A 19,740-nucleotide genomic window follows, 5' to 3' on the forward strand; every position below is an offset into this window, starting at 1 on the left:
ATGTATGGAAGAAAGTTATCACTGAAATTAAACCATGGCAGACATGTCCAAAAAACATTGCAGACATTTGGTCCCTTTGATTCTTGAGGTAGATGAATGTGTGGAGATGGCAACTAGTGGGCAACAGAACAGTATCAGAACAGGGTAATACGTATAGCATCATCATGTTAGAGGACTTCCAGCGTTTGTTGCTGTGTTCACCACAGAAATTGATTGCTTCTTCACGTCCTCTCTCCAGCATGTTTTACTATGATATAAAAATCGGGTTGTGTATATTTTCTTCCCACTCCAGTATTCCCACCTGGAAAATCCCACAGGCAAAGGAACCTGGCGGGCTACAGTCCATGGGGTCACAGAGTTGGACACGACTGAGCAGTCACAAGCACAAGCACACATTTCCCCACTACGCAACACCCCTTCCTTAAAGCTCTGAAGGGCACATTTTGAATTAGAACCAGTCTTCTTTCTTGGACATCATCCATTGATTCCCATTTTCTCCCTTGAGGCCATCCATCCCGTAATCTTCAAATATCTAACTTTATCTTGCATGAGTCTTTTGATTCTTTGGGTTTGACATGGTTTTAGAAGTTTCCAAACGACAGTTTTAAGTCCCTTCACCATCCATATCACTTTCTATGAAGATATTCTATTTGTTTGTAATCATCATAAAAAGTTTGCCACCTATAACAGAACTTCATATAGGGTCTTAGCACTGTCAGCAACGAGTATCTCTGCTTCTAGACATTCTACATTTTTCCAACTTTATACATGAAGAATTGGTTTTGCAAGTCCAAAGATACAATCTTACACTTACTACTACTGAACTTCTAAGATGAAGTTTATCATTCCTGCCCACTGAGATCTTTTTGTATTCTCATTTTGCCAACTAATGAAGTTGCTGTTCTCACTCGTTATCCACAAACATGATGTGCCTGGTTTGCCACTTGGGCCACAGGCAGTGACATTATCTTTCATTCCAGAAGGTGGCACTCACAAGCCCTACATTCTACCAAGAGCTTTCTAATTGCTAGTCTCAATCTGTACTGTAGGTACTGTTGGGGTGTCACAATTCAGAGAAACCCCCAAGTGTCATTGCTCTCTCCTAATCCTCACATACACACCTCTAGAGGGAAAGTTAAATTCTGTCTTGAGCTCCTCCTGCTCTTTCTCATGGAGGGTCACTGTGAGAACATATGCTACCCAGCCTCTTCTGAAGCTGTCCTGAATCCCAGATCTACACTTGCCTAGGTTCCTTAGCATTTCTGGGCCTCTTTTTCCCAATCTGTGAAATGGGGATAGTAGTAATATACAGTAACTTTATGAATGATAGTAATTATTCAACAAGCCACTGGGAAATTCCCTGGCGGTCCAGTGGTTAAGGCTCAGGCTTTCATCGCCATGGGCCGAGGGTTCAATCCCTGGGTGGGGAACTAAGATTTCACAAGCTCCAGTGTGGCCAAAAAAAGAAAAAACTTACAAATTCCTCTTCTTAGAAAAGTTCCATTTCATACTAGATTTTTACAGCTAGTACCAAGAAAGGGACAATAAACTGCAAGAGTTACAAAATTAGAGATTTTTAAAGTGCAAGTTGTACTCTCTTCATTCATCTCCTTTACTGATCTGTCCCATGCCCCAGCATGCAGAAACGGACCAACCCATTTCCCACTTTCCCCATCCCCACCTTGATCCGCAAATCCTATTAACACAGGGACAATAAACACATCCTTAATGTTCAATCATTTTATCTCTAATCAGGTTGGGTCCATGTCTAAACACTAATCTCTACAGAATCACCCTACTCTCCAACCCCGTCTCCTTTTAATATAGATTATATTCATTCACGTTACCATTAAGTACAGTCTAACGGTAAGTTAAAGTGAAAATGAAGTGGCTCAGTCGTGTCTGACTCTCTGCAACCCCATGAACTGTAGCCTGCCAGGCTCCTCCATCCATGGGATTTTCCAAGCAAGAATACTGGAGTGGGTTGCCATTTCCTTTTCCAATGGTAAGTTAAACTGAAATCTAACCACCAGATTCTGTAGAAGGATATCCCTGATCTCTTAAATAAAAGACTACAGGGAAGATTATTGAATGTCGAAGTCACTCTGGGAGTTCCAATTCTTAAAAGCTAGAACTTCAGGATTTAAACAAAATCAATGTGAAAAATAAACATTTATTAAAAAATTAGTTTTAACATTCTAAAATGAAAGCAGACGAGGTGTTTTCCAAATCAAAGGGGCTGTTGTTAGCTGGAGATGTGAATTCCAAGGCTGGTAATCACTGACTCATACTCCTCACAAGTGACCTAGGGAGTGAGGAACCATTTGCTCCAGACTCGCGAGAGCAATGACTCACCTCTGCCTCCCTGTGCCCTTTACTCCCTTTACTCCTACCCACCCTGTCTCCCAACCAGGAAACTGAAACATACGTTGAAATTTTCATTCTTACTGAACCGTTTCACAATCTCTACTTTTATTGCCTAATTAGATTTTATTTCCACCTGGAAAGCTTATTTTTTATTGGTGTGTGACAATATGATTTGTTTTTTGTTTTTCCTTCTGGACCCTGGATGAAAAGAAAACTTAGTTCTGGGAGGGACTGTCAGATAAGGGTACAGAATATGGTGAAACGGTGCACAGTATCCTCCACAAAATTAGCAAAATCAGTCCTAGAAGATCCCTTATTTGCCCTCTTGCTAGTTAATAAATAGACTACTTGGGTAAAGGGAGAAATAGATTCAAGGGCAAAGAAGGGTCCAGATGGGATGAGGAAAGCAGGGACAGGCGTGTCTACCCCACTCACTCCTGTTCTCACTTACACCTATCCTCTAATTAAAGTAGTACTACTTTACTACTAAAGAAGTGGTTCTCCAGAGGATTTGAGAAATCCTCCTCAGGCTCTGGAGCAGCTTTTCCTGTGGCCTCTGGGAAGTGTACTAGCCATCTGGGTTGGCAGAGGAGGGTGGGCTTCTTTCCCTGGGTGAGTCAGATCACGTGGAACCTGGAGCACTTCAGCCAGGTGCTCTCCTCCCACCCCAAGAGGACTCTGGAACACTTGATTTCAACAGAGAGCCAAGACCACAAACACACACACTCACATGCTCAGCAGAACTGACTGCTACACAAATTTCCATAACCCTGCAGACATATCTTAAAACGGCAGGTCGAGTTGTTCCAACCAAGAGAAGGGTGATAGTTTGAGCTATCCCCTCCAGCTTTCTTTTCTGCAGACCAGCGTCTTGTTTTCCCTGCAGACACAGTTGTCAGTCTGCTTGTGTTCAGGAAGAGGATGGTGCAGGAGGATCCCAGTGGCACTTTCCATGGAAGACAGAAAACAGTGGCCTGCAGAGGTGGCAGAGACTCGACACCGTTTCCAAACAACCATTCCAGCTGCTCCAGTCTCCACTCGAGAAAGCTGCACAGCAGGAAGGAGCCAAGAAGCCAGGCTCCAGATTCCTATCTGAGAACCACCACATGCAGGGGCAGTGGGTGCCCCACTGCTCTGGTGGTCTACTTGTGGTCAGCAGGCATCAGTCAGGACTTCTCTCTGATCCCTTGCAGGGCTGGGACAAGAAGGCTTTAAACAAGTCGCAGGCCACTCAGCCAGCGGTGGGAAAGGAAGGGAGGCAGGAAGGTGCACATGGCTGAAATTATTACAAAACACAACCTAAGATAATAGTGGGGGCCCCTGAGGGGGCTCGAAGACAAATAAGGCATCCTGTGAAAGTACAGACATCAGGGGCCAGAGTCTGGTAGCACCTGAGTAAGGCAAGCACTGGAGAGAAGCCGGACCAGGGTCACACCAAGAATGACGAGGTCTGTCTGAACTCCCCCTGGAGAAATCAAACATCCAAGTCAGCTCTCGTCAGTGTTCTCTAGCTGCTAGATAATCCCCAGAATGCATGTGAACACGGGCTGGAAACCCCCGCCTCCAGCCAGGGGGCCCTCCCCATCCCAGGGCAGGCATACTCACTTCACTTCGAGCACTGGGCTGGCTGTAAATTACCTTCTTACTGGAGGTCCTAAAGACAAGCCAGAAGATGGAGACACTCAGCCCCCCAGTCCCTCTCCTTAACCTCCGCTCACTAACGTTAGAGGCCAGGACTGAGAACTTCACGGGTGCACGAAGCTCTCGGTAGGGAGGTTTGGGTGGAGGGAGAAAGGACAAGCACAGGACCGCAGTGGACGATGGTAGGAATCCAGATGTTCTCCCTACCAGGCTGGTTGCCTCCCCTTCCAACCTCTTCCCCTGGCCACATCTCAGCTTCAAACCATACACAAACACGTTCTCAACCTCAGAGAGCCCCTGGACAGCAGCTCACTCACCCTTTCTTTGCTCCTGAAAGACAAGAAATGGGACCACGAGTGTCAGCAGAGTAGGAGACGGCATGGCACAGGAAGATGGGGACCCCAGTGTGTGGCCCTGAGCCCCGGGTGACCCATGCTTCCCGGGAGGCAACCCAGCACACAAAGGCTCAGTACCAGCTCAGCACTCAGGTGGCACTCAAGAATCAGGCCCTGAAGCAGGGAGGATCCACCTTTGAGGGCAAATACTCACTGTCAAAGTAGCCTCGGTTATAGGAGAACCAGATGCCAAAAATTAAGGCTCCCAGGAGAATGAGCGTTACGAGGACAGCTGCCACGATGCCCCCGACATTGAGCTCCACTATAGGACACAAATGAGAGGTCAGGCGCCTGAAAACGCCTTTGCAGCACTGACAGCACCACCAAAGCCAGGACGGAAAGCAGACCCCAATCCGCACCCCAGGTCTGAGAGCAAGCCCCAGCCACACCCTCACTCACCAGCATCCATGTGCATGGTGTCTGACTTCACGGGGGACTGATAGCCATTCTGTGCCTCACAGGTGAAATCTCCAGTATCAGAGGCCGACACAGGATCAAAGATCTAGACAGCAGAAAATGAATTGGCTTCCTTGCTTGAAGAAGCCACTTACCTCTCTTTTATGTCTCCTGACCCTCGTGCCAAAGTTACCTTGTTGCTTGCTTTTTCCCCACCTTCAGAGCTTCTATCACACACACCTTTTACCCCAACCCCACTTGCACTGCCTGCGATGCAGGAGACCAAGGTTTGATCCCTGAGTCGGGAAGATCCCCTGGAGAGGGAAATGGCAATCCACTCCAGTATTCTTGCCTGGAGAATGCCATGGACAAAGGAGCCTGGCTGGCTACAGTTCATGGGGTCGCAAAGAGTCGGACATGACTGAGCAACTAACACACACACACATCCGTACCAACTCCCCTGTCTTGAGGTTCAGGGTATAGGAAGAGTTGCTGAAGGCACGGTTGCTCTTGGGCTCCACAGGCATCTCTACCCCATCCTTGAACCACCTGTATTCAGATGGTGGGGAACCATCTTTCTCTGAGCAGGTCAGCACAGCTCGGGTTCCAATGGTAACAGAGGAGGGGACGTTGACTGTAGGCTTGGATGGAGGCACTGGGGAGGGAGAGAAGGTACTGGTCACAAGGGTGGGAGGGCTGCCTGCAGGCACAGTAGCATGACACCCCCATCCATCAGCTCTAACCTTCTGCCCTTACTGTGCCCTTAGTTTCCCCCTAACCAGACTCTTATCACTCTCTGGCAGCACCAGGACTCTGAATACCCTCCTCCCCGCCCCACCAGCAACCTGCCATGAGTACGCTCACTATCCGTGAGCTCTGAAGCTTAGCAGAGCCTGTTAAGGGTTAGGGAAACAACTGACTGCAAACCCACACAGAAGACCTGCGGCACATACCGAGCACGATGAGCTGGACGGTGACCTCCCCATAGGTGTTGCCGCCCTCATCAGAGACCATACAAGTATACATCCCCGTGTCTTTCCGGGTCACAGAATGGAAGGTGATGCCACTATTCGAGAAGGTAACTCGGTTCTCATAGGAAGCTGCCAGGAGAGAGGAAGCCGGGGCAGAGTGAGCTGGAGAGCTGAGAGAAGCTGATGACGGTAGCACCCAAGGAACAGGGGCTTTCTTCTTCCCACCAGCAAGGGCAATGGGAAGGCCCTGGAGACTTGAGCCCCAAGGTGTGCCCCTCCCCTGGAATCCAAGCACAGTCAATCCCTCTACAAGTAGGCGTCAGCAAGGAGATGGAGCGACTCACCTGTGATTTTGTTGTTATAGCAAACGAGACCTCTGATATCACCATGGGTAAACTTCCACTCCACACGGGGCGAGGAGAAGCCCGAGTAGGAGCAGGACAGCTTGGCAGCTGCAGGCAGAATCCAGGTGAGTTGGAGGAAGCAGCAGCAGTAAATGGACCCAAAGCACCACGTGGGTTGGATGTTCCCCAAAGGTCTGCCCCTGCTCACCTCCCTCTCACCCCAGCCCCCACCATCCCCTACAGCCCCCACCATCCCCCACAGCCCCTCCCAACTCACGGTTATTCTCAGGAACTTTGACTACCGGTTCATAGGTTTGCACTGCACCCCTGCCCAATGCCAGGAAGCCTGAGAAGAAGACAGGTAGGTCCATCAGGAGTGGACAGAGAAATGCCATGGAGAGGGAAGAGCAGTCCCAGCTGATGGAGCATCTCGAACCGGAACCCTCTGTGCTGAGATCTCAAGGTCAAGGGATTCAAGAGATCCAAACTCCTCTCAGATTTCACACCCTTTCACCATCTTCTTCAAATGTTTTTTGCTAAACAGCAGGCCATTGTTTAATCAATGGAAATAAAACATTTATTTCTAAAGCAATGTCCTTCATTAAAAAAAAAAAAAATTTTCCCTCTGTGACTACCAATAATCTAATTAGTTCCTACCAGTCCAAGAACAGTTTCCCAAATGACATTTCATGGTTCAGAGAAAGCTTCTCAGCAAATAATTGTTGTCACTTGTCAGACAATCCTGGCAGGAAGCCAGAAAGCTGGAGGCAAAGGAGGGAAGGAAAGGAAGGAGCAGTAACAGGGTTATAATACTCGGCATTTTGAGGGCATTTTGCTCTTTTTAAGGTGTTTTCACATACATTATTTCGTTTGATCCTTGAAACAAGCATGACAGATCAGCAGGACAAGTATTATCATCCCAGTTTTACATGAGGAACTAAAGTAAAGAAACATGTCTAAGATCACACAGCTGGTTCTGGACCAGAAGTGGGCTCGGATCACCTCAATAGAATCTCAGTCACTGGGTTGGGAAGATCCCCTGGAGAAAGAAATGGCAACCCACTCCAGTATTATTCCTTGGAAAATCCCATGGTCAGAGGACCCTGGTGGTCTACAGTCCATAGGGCTACAAAGTCGGACACCACTGAGCAACTTCACTTTCACTTCTGCCCAAAGGAAAGGGGAAAGAAAAGGTGGTGTGTGTGGTGGGGTTGAGAGAGGAGGTGAGAGATAGGCTAATTAAATAACATGGTGGGAGAGAGGCAGCAGGTTCATAGGAGGCACCGACACTCCAAAACAAGCGCCAGCACAGGACTCTGGGTTATCAACCTGCACTTGCAGAGTTACTCTCAGTTATGCTTTCCAAGCCCAAACTGATGAAGGATGCTTTAGTCAAAATCCTGTCTTTCTTAGATAAATGCAAGCACATCTGTTCAATGCAAGCATATTTTTCCTTTATTAAATTACTCATATAACTGAGTATGCAAAAGTAGGAAATCAAGAGATAACAGACAAGTTTGCCTTGGGGAACAAAATGAAGCAGGGCAAAGGCTAATAGAGTTTTGCCAAGAGAACACACTGTAGCAAACATCCTCTTCCAACAAGAGAGGACTCTACACATGGATATTACCAGATGGTCAATATCGAAATCAGATTGATTATATTCTTTGCAGCCAAGGATGGAGAAGCTCTATACAGTCAGCAAAAACAAGGTTGGGAGCTGACTGTGGCTCAGATCATGAACTCCTTATTGCCAAATTCAGACTTAAATTGAAGAAAGTAGGGAAAACCACTAGGCTATTCAGGTATGACCTAAATCAAATCCCTTATGATTATACAGTGAAATTGACAAATAGATTCAACAGATTAGATCTGATAGACAGACTGCCTGAAGAACTATGGATGGAGGTTCATGACATTGTACAGGAGGCAGGGATCAAGACCATCCCCAAGAAAAAGAAATGCAAGAAGGCAAAATGGTTGTCTGAGGAGGCCTTACAAATAGCTGAAAAAGAAGAGAAGCTAAAGGCAAAGGAGAAAAGGAAAGATACACCCATTTGAATCTAGAGTTCCAAAGAATAGCAAGAAGAGATAAGAAAGCCTTCCTCAGTGATCAATGCAAAGAAATAGAGGAAAACAATAGAATGGGAAAGACTAGAGATCTCTTCAGGAAAATTAGAGATACCAAGGGAACATTTCATGCAAAGATGGGCTTGATAAAGGACAGAAATGGTATGGACCTAACAGAAGCTGAAGACATTAAGAAGAGGTGGCAAGAATACACAGAAGAACTATGCAAAAAAGATCTTCCTGACTCAGACAACCACAATGGTGGGATCACTCACCTAGAGCCAGACATCCTAGAATGTGAAGTCAAGTAGGCCTTAGGAAACATCACTACAAACAAAGCTAGTGGAGGTGATGGAATTCCAGTTGAGCTATTTCAAATCCTGAAAGATGATGCTGTGAAAGTGCTGCACTCAATATGCCAGCAAGTTTGGAAAACTCAGCAGTGGCCACAGGACTGGAAAAGGTCAGTTTTCATCCCAATCCCAAAGAAGGGCAATGCCAAAGTATGTTCAAACTACTGCACAATTGCACTCATCTCACACACTAGTAAAGTAATGCTCAAAATTCTCCAAGCCAGGCTTCAACAGTACGTGAACCATGAACTTCCTGATGTTCAAGCTGGTTTTAGAAAAGGCAGAGGAACCAGAGATCAAATTCCCAACATCCGCTGGATCATAGAAAAAGCAAGAGTTGCAGAAAAACATCTATTTCTGTTTTATTGACTATGCCAAAGCCTTTGACTGTGTGGATCACAATAAACTGTGGAAAATTCTGAAAGAGATAGGACTACCAGCCCACCTGACCTGCCTCTTGAGATATCTGTATGCAGGTCTGGAAGCAACAGTTAGATCCGGACATGGAACAACAGACTGGTTCCAAATCAAGAAAGGAGTACTTCAAGGCTGTATATTGTCACCCTGCTTACTTAGCTTATATGCAGAGTATATCACAAGAAATGCCAGGCTGGCTGAAGCACAAGTTGAAATCAAAATTGCTGGGAGAAATGTCAATAACCTCAGATATGTAGATGACACCACCTTTACGGCAGAAAGCAAAGAAGGCTTAAAATGCAACATTCAGAAAGCTGAGATCATGGCATCTGGTCCCATCACCTCATGGCAAATAGATGGGGAAACAGTGGAAACAGTGAAAGACTTTATTTGGGGGGGGGGGGCTCCAAAGTCACTGCAGATGGTGACTGCAGCCATGAAATTAAAAGACACTTGCTCCTCAGAAGAAAAGCTAGGACCAACCTAGATAGCTTATTAAAAAACAGAGACATTACTTTGCCAACAAAGGTCCATCTAGTCAAACCTATGGTTTTTCCAGTAGTCATGTATGGATGTGAGAGTTGGATCTTAAAAGAAAGCTGAATGCTTGAAGAATTGATTCTTTTGAACTGTGGTGTTAGAGAAGACTCTTGAGAATCCCTTGGACTGCAAGGAGATCAAACCAGTCAATCCTAAAGGAATCAGTACTGAATATTCATTGGAAGGAATGAGGCTGAAGCTGAAACTCAAATACTCTGGCCACCTGATGTGAAGAACAGACTCATTGGAAAAGACCCTGATGCTGGGAAAGATTGAGGGCAGGAGGAGAAGGAGACGACAGAGGATGAGATGATTGGATGGCATCACCGAGTCAATGGACATGGGTTTGGGTGGACTCTGGGAGTTGGTAATGGACAGGGAGGCTTGGTGTGCTGCGGTTCATGGGGTCGCAAAGAGTCGGACACAACTGAGTGACTGAACTGAACTGATTACTGAATATAGTCTCTTGACCCCTGAGGCTCCCTTTTCTCATCTGAAACATGAAGGGTTTGAACTAGATATTTTCTGAAACCCTCTAGGTTCTTTTCCTCGTTTCTTTCTCTTTTTTTACAGTAGATGTATTCATATTTGGTTGTGCTGGGTCTTTGTTGCTGCATGCGGATTTTTCTAATTGCTGTGAGCTGGGGCTGCCCTTCACTGTGCAGCGCACAGGTTCCGGTTACATGGCTTCTCTCAGCGTGCAGCACGGGCTCTGGAGCGCAGGCTCAGCAGTTGGGGCACATGGGCTCAGTTGCTCCACCACATCTGGGATCTTTCCAGATCACGGGTCAAATCCACCTCCCCTCTCTTGCCAGGAGAATTCTTATCCATTGTACCACCAAGAAAGCCCCTCTCTTTCTTCCTTTCTTTTCTGGCTTAAATATTCAGAGAGGATTTTTACGTAATTTATTTCAATTTGATACAACACTGAATTAGCCAGGCTAAGTATTCTCTCTCCCATTCTATAGATGAAAAAAATTGAATGTCTAAAAGGTTAAGTGGAAGATCCCAGTTTTCATAGCTAGGAAATGACAGAGCTGTGATCAGCATACAGGTTACTCCTATCCCTGCTTTCCTCCCTTATTATACCATACTTTTATACATCATGCTGCTTTTCAGAAGAGCCACTGGTTCAACGGAGGCAGTGCTTCCCAGGTAGCTCAGTGGTAAAGACAGAGGAGCCTGGAGGGCTACGGTCTGTGGGGTCTCAGAGTCAGACACGACTGAGCACACACGCCTTAATGCAGGCAAACTCTACTAAAACATGATTCTTTTAAAAGTCAGGTCCATTTTGTCTCCAAAGTACTTCTAATCATATTATTTTGTGTCTGTTCATTTGGCACTACATTTCAAAGTCAAACCTATAATCAATTGTAACAACAGGCACAGAAATTAAAGCAAATAACCTTTACTAAATTGAAATCTGAGGACATGGAAGTTCTCTGATTCAGCTCTCATCAAGGATGCTGATAATGAAATGTTTTGATTTTTTGCCGAAGTCAACTTTCTCTGCTTTAATGATGGGAATTTTGTGTGTGTGTGTGTGTGTTTTTAAGATTCTTAAATTTTACAATTTGCTACCTGTGATGTGCACTGAGATACTCAAAACCAGATCTCTCTTCAGGAATGAAAGATGCGTCCTGGCTGCTGGACTACTGCCAGAAGAAAGCCTGCAGCTGTCATCCCTCTCTGAGGGTAACAAGAACACTTGCCCAGGGATATGCCTTCTACCAGGCAGAACAGGGTCAAGGTACCAGCATCCAATGCCTGATCAAGAGGAGGGGGAGTTAGAATTATGGACTTTCACTGCTGTAGCTTGGATTCAATACATGACTGGGGAACTGAGATCCAGCCAGTCCTGTGGCCAAAAACAGAGAGAACCAGCAAGAACTGACTTTTGGGGACTTCCCTGGTGGTCCAGTGGTTAAGACACTGTGCTTCCAATGCAGGGGAAGCAGGTTCAACCCCTGGTCAGGGAACCAAGATCCCACATGCCATGGGATCCAAAAACAGTGGGGTGTGGGGAGGACATATAAAGCCCCAGCTCTATCGTCCTACCTCCCCAACTTGGGACAACAATGAAGGGCTATTCCTGCTTCAAAGCTCCCTGTGCAGAAGGCTGAGGCCTTGCTGGGACTACAGTGCAGCTCAACTTCTCCCTCTGCCCAATCCTGCTTCCTTCCCATAGCTGTGGATCCCAAGAGCACTCCCTCATAAATGTCTTAGGACAGTAATTGACATCTCAGAGTCGGCTTCCCAAGAAGCCAACCTATGACACCACCCAAATAAAGAACAGCTTCTAATTAAGCTAAAAACTAGCCCTTGAAATAAAAGGCCACCTAAAAGAAGACAAATAAATAAATCACAGCATATGAATGTGATGATTATTTCTGCCTTACTTCTAACTTTAGCCAAAGTTCTTTATTGAGTCCTCTCAGATCATCAGATCTAGAGCGTGTTCAGGAATGACATGACCACATAGATTCCCAAATATACTGGACAACAGGCATCTTCCCCTTCTCATGAAATCTGACTGCTATTACCTAATCCAGGCTTCTCTTCTCTTATTTAAAATACAGGGCCCTTGGCCTCATGGCCTTCCCACCTTCCTCTGATGCAGGCACTGCTGATGACTTCCCCATGACCTGCAATGCTCAGAGTTCTACTGTGACTGCGCATTGCACCCTGAGTCAAGTCCAGCCACCGGGTCCTTCCTTCCTAGTGACTGCAGGACCCCCAGTCATCCTGATCCATGGTACCCTTCTCATTCCAGAACAAGCCTCTGGAACCAGCCTGCCTGCATTCAAATCCCAGCTCTGTTACTTATAATCTGTGTGACCCGGGCAAACCACTTTGAACCTCAGTTTACTCATTTGTAAAATGGGGATAATAACAGTTTCGACATCAAAAGGCTGTTGTTGAGAGTTGAACAAATTACTACTACTTATAGGAGTGTCTGACCAACAGGAAGCACCCAATAGGTATGATGCCTTATTATCAGCATCATCTGCGCATAGGTCCTTCTGTACACACTTCTTTCTCTGACTTCAAAATAAGGCAGATAAGTAAATGTAAATACTTCTGAAAAAATGCTTATATTCCAGCCCACCAAACCATCTCTCCTCTATCACCATGACTTAGCCTTAGAAAGACCGACTCTTTTCTAGAACCACCATGTATAGACCAGCAGAGTTGAGGGAATGGATTTCCATATCGATTCTCCTCATCTATTTTATATTTTCCCTCCCCTCATCACAACCTCCCTTTTGCATTTAACCTTGGACCTATACTTGGCATACAGTATGTCTGTTAGTCACTCAGTCATGTCAACTCACTGTGACCCCGTGGACTATGGCCTGCCAGGCTTCTCTGTCCATGGAATTTTCCAGATAAGAATATTGGAGTTAGCAGCCATTCCCTTCTCCAGGGGATCTTCCCAACCCAGGGATCAAATCTGGGTCTCCCACATTGCAGATTTGTTACCATCTGAGTATACTTGGCATAATGTACATACATAAAAATGTCCTACTATTGATAATTAACATGGTAAACCAGAACAGAAGAAAACTTCACCTTTTCCATTGTGATGTTTGACTTACCCTTAAGTTCACAACAAGAAAAGTTACAGAGTCAAAGGTATCAGTAGATTTTTTGGTGCCTTCCTGTACAGAAAACCTTCACTTAATTTTGCACCTGTCTCTGGTTACAATTTTTTCCTCCCTTCTTCTCCAAACTTCTTAAAGAAGTAATCACACATACTGTTTGCAACCCAATATACATGTTTACTGCTCAGCCTACTTCAGTACATCTTTGGCTCTCAACCTGAAATTAAAATTGCTTTTACTAAGGGCACCAATCATTGTATTCTTCAATTTTAAGATACCCTGATTATAAGATAAAACGCTGATTTAGTAAAAACTTCTTGGGGGAAAATTAAATATATACAATAGACTTATATTGGCTGTAAGTCACATCCCAATCTCTAAAACATTAAAATAGTCTTAGAATTAAAATATCCAGTATTTGCTTTTACAGTTACCTTCTGTGCTCTTGGTAAGATGTTTGATCCTGCTAACTACTCCACTTTTAAGTCATCACCATCTTTCCTTCATTCTGGTCAATCAAGCAACAAGCACTACAATGTCATCTCCCCAAATTTGGCCCCTCCGCCATTTTTTACTACCACCATCATCTGTTGCTCGTTGTTCAGTCACTCAGTTGTGTTCCGACTCTGCAGTTCCATTGACAGCAGCTCGCCAGGCTTCCCTGTCCTTCACTATCTCTTGGAGTTTGCTCAAACTCATGTTCATTGAGTTGATAATGCCATCAAATCATCTTACGCTCTGTCGCCCCCTTCTCCTTTTGCCCTCAATCTTTCCCAGCATCGGGGTCTTTTCCAGTGAGTCTGCTCTTTATATCAGGTGGCAAAGTATTGGAGCTTCAGCTTCGGCCCCAGTCCTTCCAATGAATATTCAAGATTGATTACCTTTAGGATTGACTGGTTTGATCTCCTTGCAATCCAAGGGCCTTTCAAGAATCTTCTCCAGCACCAGAACTCAAAATTATCACCTGGAGAATTGCATTTAGTCTTTCAGTTGCTTTCTGTGCCTTGTTTAACCTTGGCCTACTCACATCCATCCTCCACCCCACTGCTGGAGAAAGCGTTAACATTTATTGAGCATTCACTATATGCCAGGCACTGCTATAAGCACATTACATGAACTACCATTTAATCCCTACAACAATCTTAGGAGCTGGATGATACTGTTATTATCGTCTCTTTTCTACATGGGGAAACTGAGGCCCAGAGCTACAGATTCAAACCAAAGCAGTCCAGTTCCAGAGACTGGGCTACACTATACAGCCTTCTGGAAAGTCCAGATCTCACACCTGCTTCAAGCTTCCAGTGATTCCACATTGCCTGTAAGATAAAATCCAAATTTTTCAGCCAGGCAATAGTTCTAGCAAAACCCAACCTGGTGATGTTTATCATCTTCTTCACCCTCTCTACTCTTGCAATTTTCCCCCCAGCAATACAAAACTACTTAAAATTCCCAGCGAAGAGTTTCACAACCTCTGCTTTTGCTCATGCTACTCCGGCCATGCGAATACCCTTTCCCCTCTTTCTTCATCTGGTCAGCAGATATTCATCCACATTATTTTCTGGAAAAAGACTTACCCCACTCCCAATCCTTCCTCCGTCTCCTTCCTAGGCTTCCACTACACCATGCAGAACACTGTCAAAGCACTTCCCATATCATAATGACATCATCTATGTGCCTGTAGGTCTCCCCTATCAAGCACTAAACTCCCAAAGGAGCAGGAACTATATGTTAATCTATCATTCTTTCTCATCACTTAGCATAAGTACAAATTGGTACAAACTGACATGGAACAACACAGAACCTTAACAAATCAGGTCAGAGCAAATCATTCACTATAACATCTACTTGTTAAGATAAGACCATTTTTCAAATTGATGGATGAGACACACACCCACCCTCCAAAAAACAACAACAACAACAACAACAACTTGACTCAAAACACTAGCTTTAAAGCTGTAGCTATCTGCCTGCACAAGGGTAGAGGCTGGTTTCCCGCATGCAGAAGTGTGCAGAGCCAACAGTGGAAGAAGTGCCAGAAGGTTTTCTAATGCAAGGTCTAAAATGTGGGGAAATGGACAAAAGATGTGAATCCATTTAAACACCCCCAGCTCTTTGAGGAAAACTCAGCTGCTGCTGCAGCAGAGCCTGGAGTTACCTGCTTGCTCCCTGACTGTTTGGTCTCGCCAAGGAACTAGCCTGCAGGAAGCTCCACAGCCACAGTCACGGCTTTTGAAGATACAGAAAGACTCCTGTGGAGCCAGAACTGACAATTCACAGGATTAGAATCGCCCTCACCAGCCGCAAAGTGAAATCTTTGGAGAAGGTATGTGCTGACCTGATCAGAGGCCCAGAGGGAAAGAATCTCAAAGTGTAAGGACGGGTTCGGACGCCTACCAAAACCCTGAGAATAACTACAAGGAAAACTCCTTGTGGTGAGAGTTTTAATATTTGAGATTGATTCCAGGTGAGGATCCATACGCAACTCAATGACCTGCACAGTCCTGAGATTGTCAAGCAGATCTCTTCCATCAGTACGGAGCTAAAAGTCAAGGCTGATGTCACCATCGCAGAAGCTTACATTAACATTTTCCTAAATATTGATAACCAGTTGTTAAACAAACAAAAAAACCTATTTCTTCCATGATCACAAGAGCAACCCAAGTAAGCCCAAGCCCAAGTCATCTGAGGAGACACCTGGCTAGATCATTGCTCTTTCTGCCAAATCTTCAAAATGGTTTCTGGTGTTTAAGGATTGAATTGAATTCCCTCAAAATTCATATATGAAAGCCCTAACTTCAGAAAGTAACTGTATTTGGAGACAAGCCCTTTAAGGATGATACAATTGTTAAAATGAGGCCCTTAGGATGCGCACATGCCCTAATCCAATCCGACTGGCGGTGTTCTACAGAGACACTAAGAGTGCTCATGCCACTGAGGGAATGACCAGGTGAAGAGGCAGCAAGAGGACGGCCACTGTAAGTCAAGGGGAGGTTTCAGAGGAAACCATCCCTACCAGCACCATGATCCTGGACTTCTGGGCTCCAGAACTGTGAGAAAATAAATTAGTGTTGTTCAAGCTACCTAGTCTTTGGTATTTCATTATGGTGTCCCAAGCAGACCAATACAAAGGTTCAAATTGGACGTCAGCAATGGGCATTCTGGTTGAATCTCCAGTCACTATGGCCTTGACTCAAGTATGCATGATGACATGAACAGTGAAAGAATCAACATGCTGCACAGCAAAGGAAACCACCAACAAAATGAAAAGGTGGGTCTTGCCTGCAGTGTAAGACTCACACTTCTAAGACAGGAGGTAAGGGTTTGATCCCTGATCCAGGAACTAAGATCCCATATACCACACAGCATGCCCAAATAAATAAATAAAATTTAAATTTGTTTTTTAAAAAATGCTAAAACCTGGAGAATGGGATAAAATATTTGCAACTCACTTAACTGGTAAGGGATTAATATCTAAAATGTATAAAGAATTCATACAAACCATAGTTAAAAAAACCAAACAAAACACACTTAACCAATAAATTTTAAAAACTGTCAGAGGATCTGCATAGACATTTTTCCAAGGAAGACAGTCATACAGATGGCCAACAGGTACATGAAAAGATGCTCAACGTCATTAATTATCAGGGAATGTAAATAAAAAACCATAATGAGATAACACCTCACACTTGTTAGAATGGCTATTTTCAAAAAAGACAAGAAATAGGAGATTTACTGGTAGTCCAGTAGTTAGAGATCTTTGCTTCCACTGCATGGGGCATGGGTTTGATTCTTGATCAAAGAACTAAGATTCCACAAGCTGCACCAGCAAGCTCCCCAACCCCAGAAAAGACAAGAAACAGTGAATGCTGGTGAAGACACGGAGAAAAGGGAACCCTCATGCAAACCTCATGTTGGTGGGACTGTAAATTGATACAGTCACTATAGAAAACAGTATAATGTTCTTCAAAAAGTTAAATGTAGAAGTATCATATGATCTGGGGCTCTCTCTACCCAGGTGGCAAAGAAGAACCCACCTGCAGGAGATGCAGAAGCAAGAGGCGTAGCTTTGACCCCTGGGTTGGGAAGATCCCCTGGAGTAGGAAACAGCAACCCACTCCAGTTGTTCTTGCTTAAGAATCCATGGACAGAGGAGACTGATGGGCTACAGTCCATGGGGTCGCAAGAATCAGACATGACTTAGCGACTAACAAATCTAAAGAGAAACCAAGATGCAAGTTACCTTCCTGACAGTTGTTTTCCTCTCAGTCTCTGCCCCAATTCCTGCCCAGTCCTACAAAGACTCAAAGGCTAAGGATCCCTTACCCTCCACACAACTCGGAGCTGGAATCTAGGCTCCCGCACTCACAGACCTTGTCTTGAGTCTCAGCAGCACGTGCTTCTAGTACAGACATCCCCTTTTTCCCTTCACACTGGGGCCAACAGAGTTAGCCGAGGCTTGAGCGCACACATAATACACGATGGAATATTACAGAGTCATTAAAATGAATGAAATCTTGCCATTTGTAACAACAGGGATGGACTTTAAGGGCATTATGTGAAGTGAATTAAGTCAATCAGAGAAAGTCCAAAGAGGCAAGGAGAGGGTGGGGGGCAAAAATGAGTGAAGAGAATCAAAAGGTACGAACTTCCAGTTAGAAAATAACTAAGTCATGGGGATATGATACACAACACGGTAACTATAGTGAATAATGCTATACTGCATATTTAGAAGTTGCTAAAAGAGTAAATCTTAAAAATTCTATCACAAGGAAAAAAAATTCCATAACTATATATGACAGATGTACATTTACTGTGGTGATCATTCTTCAATAAATATAATTGTTAAATTATTATTTTGTACATCTGAAACGAAAATAATGTACGCAAAATGTACCTCCGTAAAATAATTTTTTTAAAAAACCAACAGAAATTTTTTTTTGGAAGGGACCCTGGGGACCCTCTATCCTATCCTTTTCTAAATATCTAATTTTGTTGACTTTTGACTGTGCTGGGTCTTCATTACTGCACAGGCTGTTTTCTAGTCTCGGTGGGCAGGGGCCACTTTGCAGAGCGCAGGCTCGAGGGCTCAGGCCAGCAGCTGTGGCCCCTGGGCTTAGCTGCCCCATGGCACGTAAGATCTTCCCAGACCAGGGGTCAAAGCTGGGTCTCCTGCACTGCCAGATGGATTCTTTACTATTGAGTCACCAGGGAAGCCCAACAAAACTAAACAAGACCTCCGCAAGGTTTGTCCTCTGAAAGATTTAATTAATTATGTCCAAATTCTAGACACATGTTACTGAGCATGACCAAATAAATAAAAAAACAGCATGAATAATAAGATAATAGCAGCTAATATTTCTTGAATACTATGTACCAGATACTCTTCTGAGCCCTTTACAGGTTCCATTTAACCCTTGTAACAATGCTATGAAATAAATTTTATTATTGCTCCCACCTTACATATGCATTAATTGGAGCACAGAAATAAGTAATTTGCTCAAGGTCTCAAAGCTAGTAGGAGAAAGAGCTAGGATTCTAACCAGGTAACCTGGCTCCAGGGTACAATAAATTATACAACTAAGTAAAAATAAAAACAAACAAATAAAACTAACCATATTGCCATGCCAAAAGTTAAGGTAGATCGACTTATTCAGAAAAATAATCCTACTATACACATAAAGGTATGTCTAAGAATAGACTCCAAATCCTTGACAGTGCATTTTATCTGAGAGGTGAGAATACAGGCAACTTTTCTATGTTTCCATGTTTTCTACCTTTGTGTAATGGCCAAGTATGTATTAAATATTTTAAGTTAAAGAAAAAAGAGTGGGAAATGGGAGTTAAAAAGGAAAAAAAAATCAGATCACAATAAGCAAAGAAAAATAAAACATAGCCAGAAAGGGGAGGCAAAAGCAAAGGCAAAAACAAAGGAAGAATGATCAAGAGTAACAAGAACACACCAGGAAGCACAGGATAATGAAATAAAACTTCAAAGGTGAAATGAAGTAACAGATGAGTAAGAAACAGGAGATTACAATCAAGATCCTGTATATGAGTCTGATAAATTTCAAGGAGAGAAAAAAGGCAGGAAGAACTGTGAGCACATGCATTGGATTGTCTCATTTAAAAATGTTTCGAGGAGAAAGAAAACAACCCTGGAAAGCAAGTATTATTGTTATCATCATCCCACTTTATAGATGAGAATACCGAGGCTTTTTCATAGTTGCCCCAGTCACTCAGCTACAAACGAGGTGGGAATCTTAACCCAAGCCTGCCTGATTCTGAGTCTCCAAAACTACTGTACTACAGTGTTTCCAGCAGAGAAGCCAGGAAACACCACTCATCCTTCAAGATTCTGAGCCAGTGTCCCTTAATCCATTATACCTTTCCCCAGTCAAAATTAATCTCTCTCCAACTTCTAGGAATATAACCTAAGAAAATAATCAAAGGTAAGCTTAAAGATGTATATTCAAGGACAATTTAATGTTATACAGCAAAGAAAAAAAAAATGCTCAGCAAAAAGTGAACAATTAAGTAAATTACAGGATAGTCATACAGTATAATACTATAGAACGGGTTTTATTTAAAGCGTTGTTTGCTAAAAAAAAAAAAAAAAAGGAAGAAAAAAATACATATATGGT

General features: G+C 44.0%; 1 protein-coding gene and 2 pseudogenes across 1 annotated transcript in view; 2 read left to right on the forward strand and 1 right to left on the reverse strand.

The window, feature by feature from the left end:
* On the forward strand, nucleotides 1-2,421 carry LOC138438905 (small nuclear ribonucleoprotein G pseudogene; annotated as a pseudogene).
* Nucleotides 2,154-19,740, reverse strand: part of F11R (F11 receptor) — a 23,393-nt gene continuing 5,806 nt past the window's right edge. Inside the window, exons 2-10 of the mRNA XM_069546373.1 lie at nucleotides 6,392-6,460; nucleotides 6,115-6,222; nucleotides 5,753-5,899; nucleotides 5,252-5,454; nucleotides 4,803-4,905; nucleotides 4,558-4,665; nucleotides 4,326-4,338; nucleotides 3,973-4,021; nucleotides 2,154-3,832 (exon numbers count right to left, since the gene is read on the reverse strand). Of these exons, the coding sequence (XP_069402474.1) occupies nucleotides 3,797-3,832; nucleotides 3,973-4,021; nucleotides 4,326-4,338; nucleotides 4,558-4,665; nucleotides 4,803-4,905; nucleotides 5,252-5,454; nucleotides 5,753-5,899; nucleotides 6,115-6,222; nucleotides 6,392-6,460 (836 nt within the window). The 3' untranslated portion in view covers nucleotides 2,154-3,796. The remainder of the gene's footprint in view (nucleotides 3,833-3,972; nucleotides 4,022-4,325; nucleotides 4,339-4,557; nucleotides 4,666-4,802; nucleotides 4,906-5,251; nucleotides 5,455-5,752; nucleotides 5,900-6,114; nucleotides 6,223-6,391; nucleotides 6,461-19,740) is intronic.
* On the forward strand, nucleotides 7,067-15,743 carry LOC138429109 (small ribosomal subunit protein uS10-like; annotated as a pseudogene).

This window comes from Ovis canadensis, chromosome 1, assembly GCF_042477335.2.
Source record: "Ovis canadensis isolate MfBH-ARS-UI-01 breed Bighorn chromosome 1, ARS-UI_OviCan_v2, whole genome shotgun sequence".
NCBI classification, from domain to species: domain Eukaryota; kingdom Metazoa; phylum Chordata; class Mammalia; order Artiodactyla; family Bovidae; genus Ovis; species Ovis canadensis.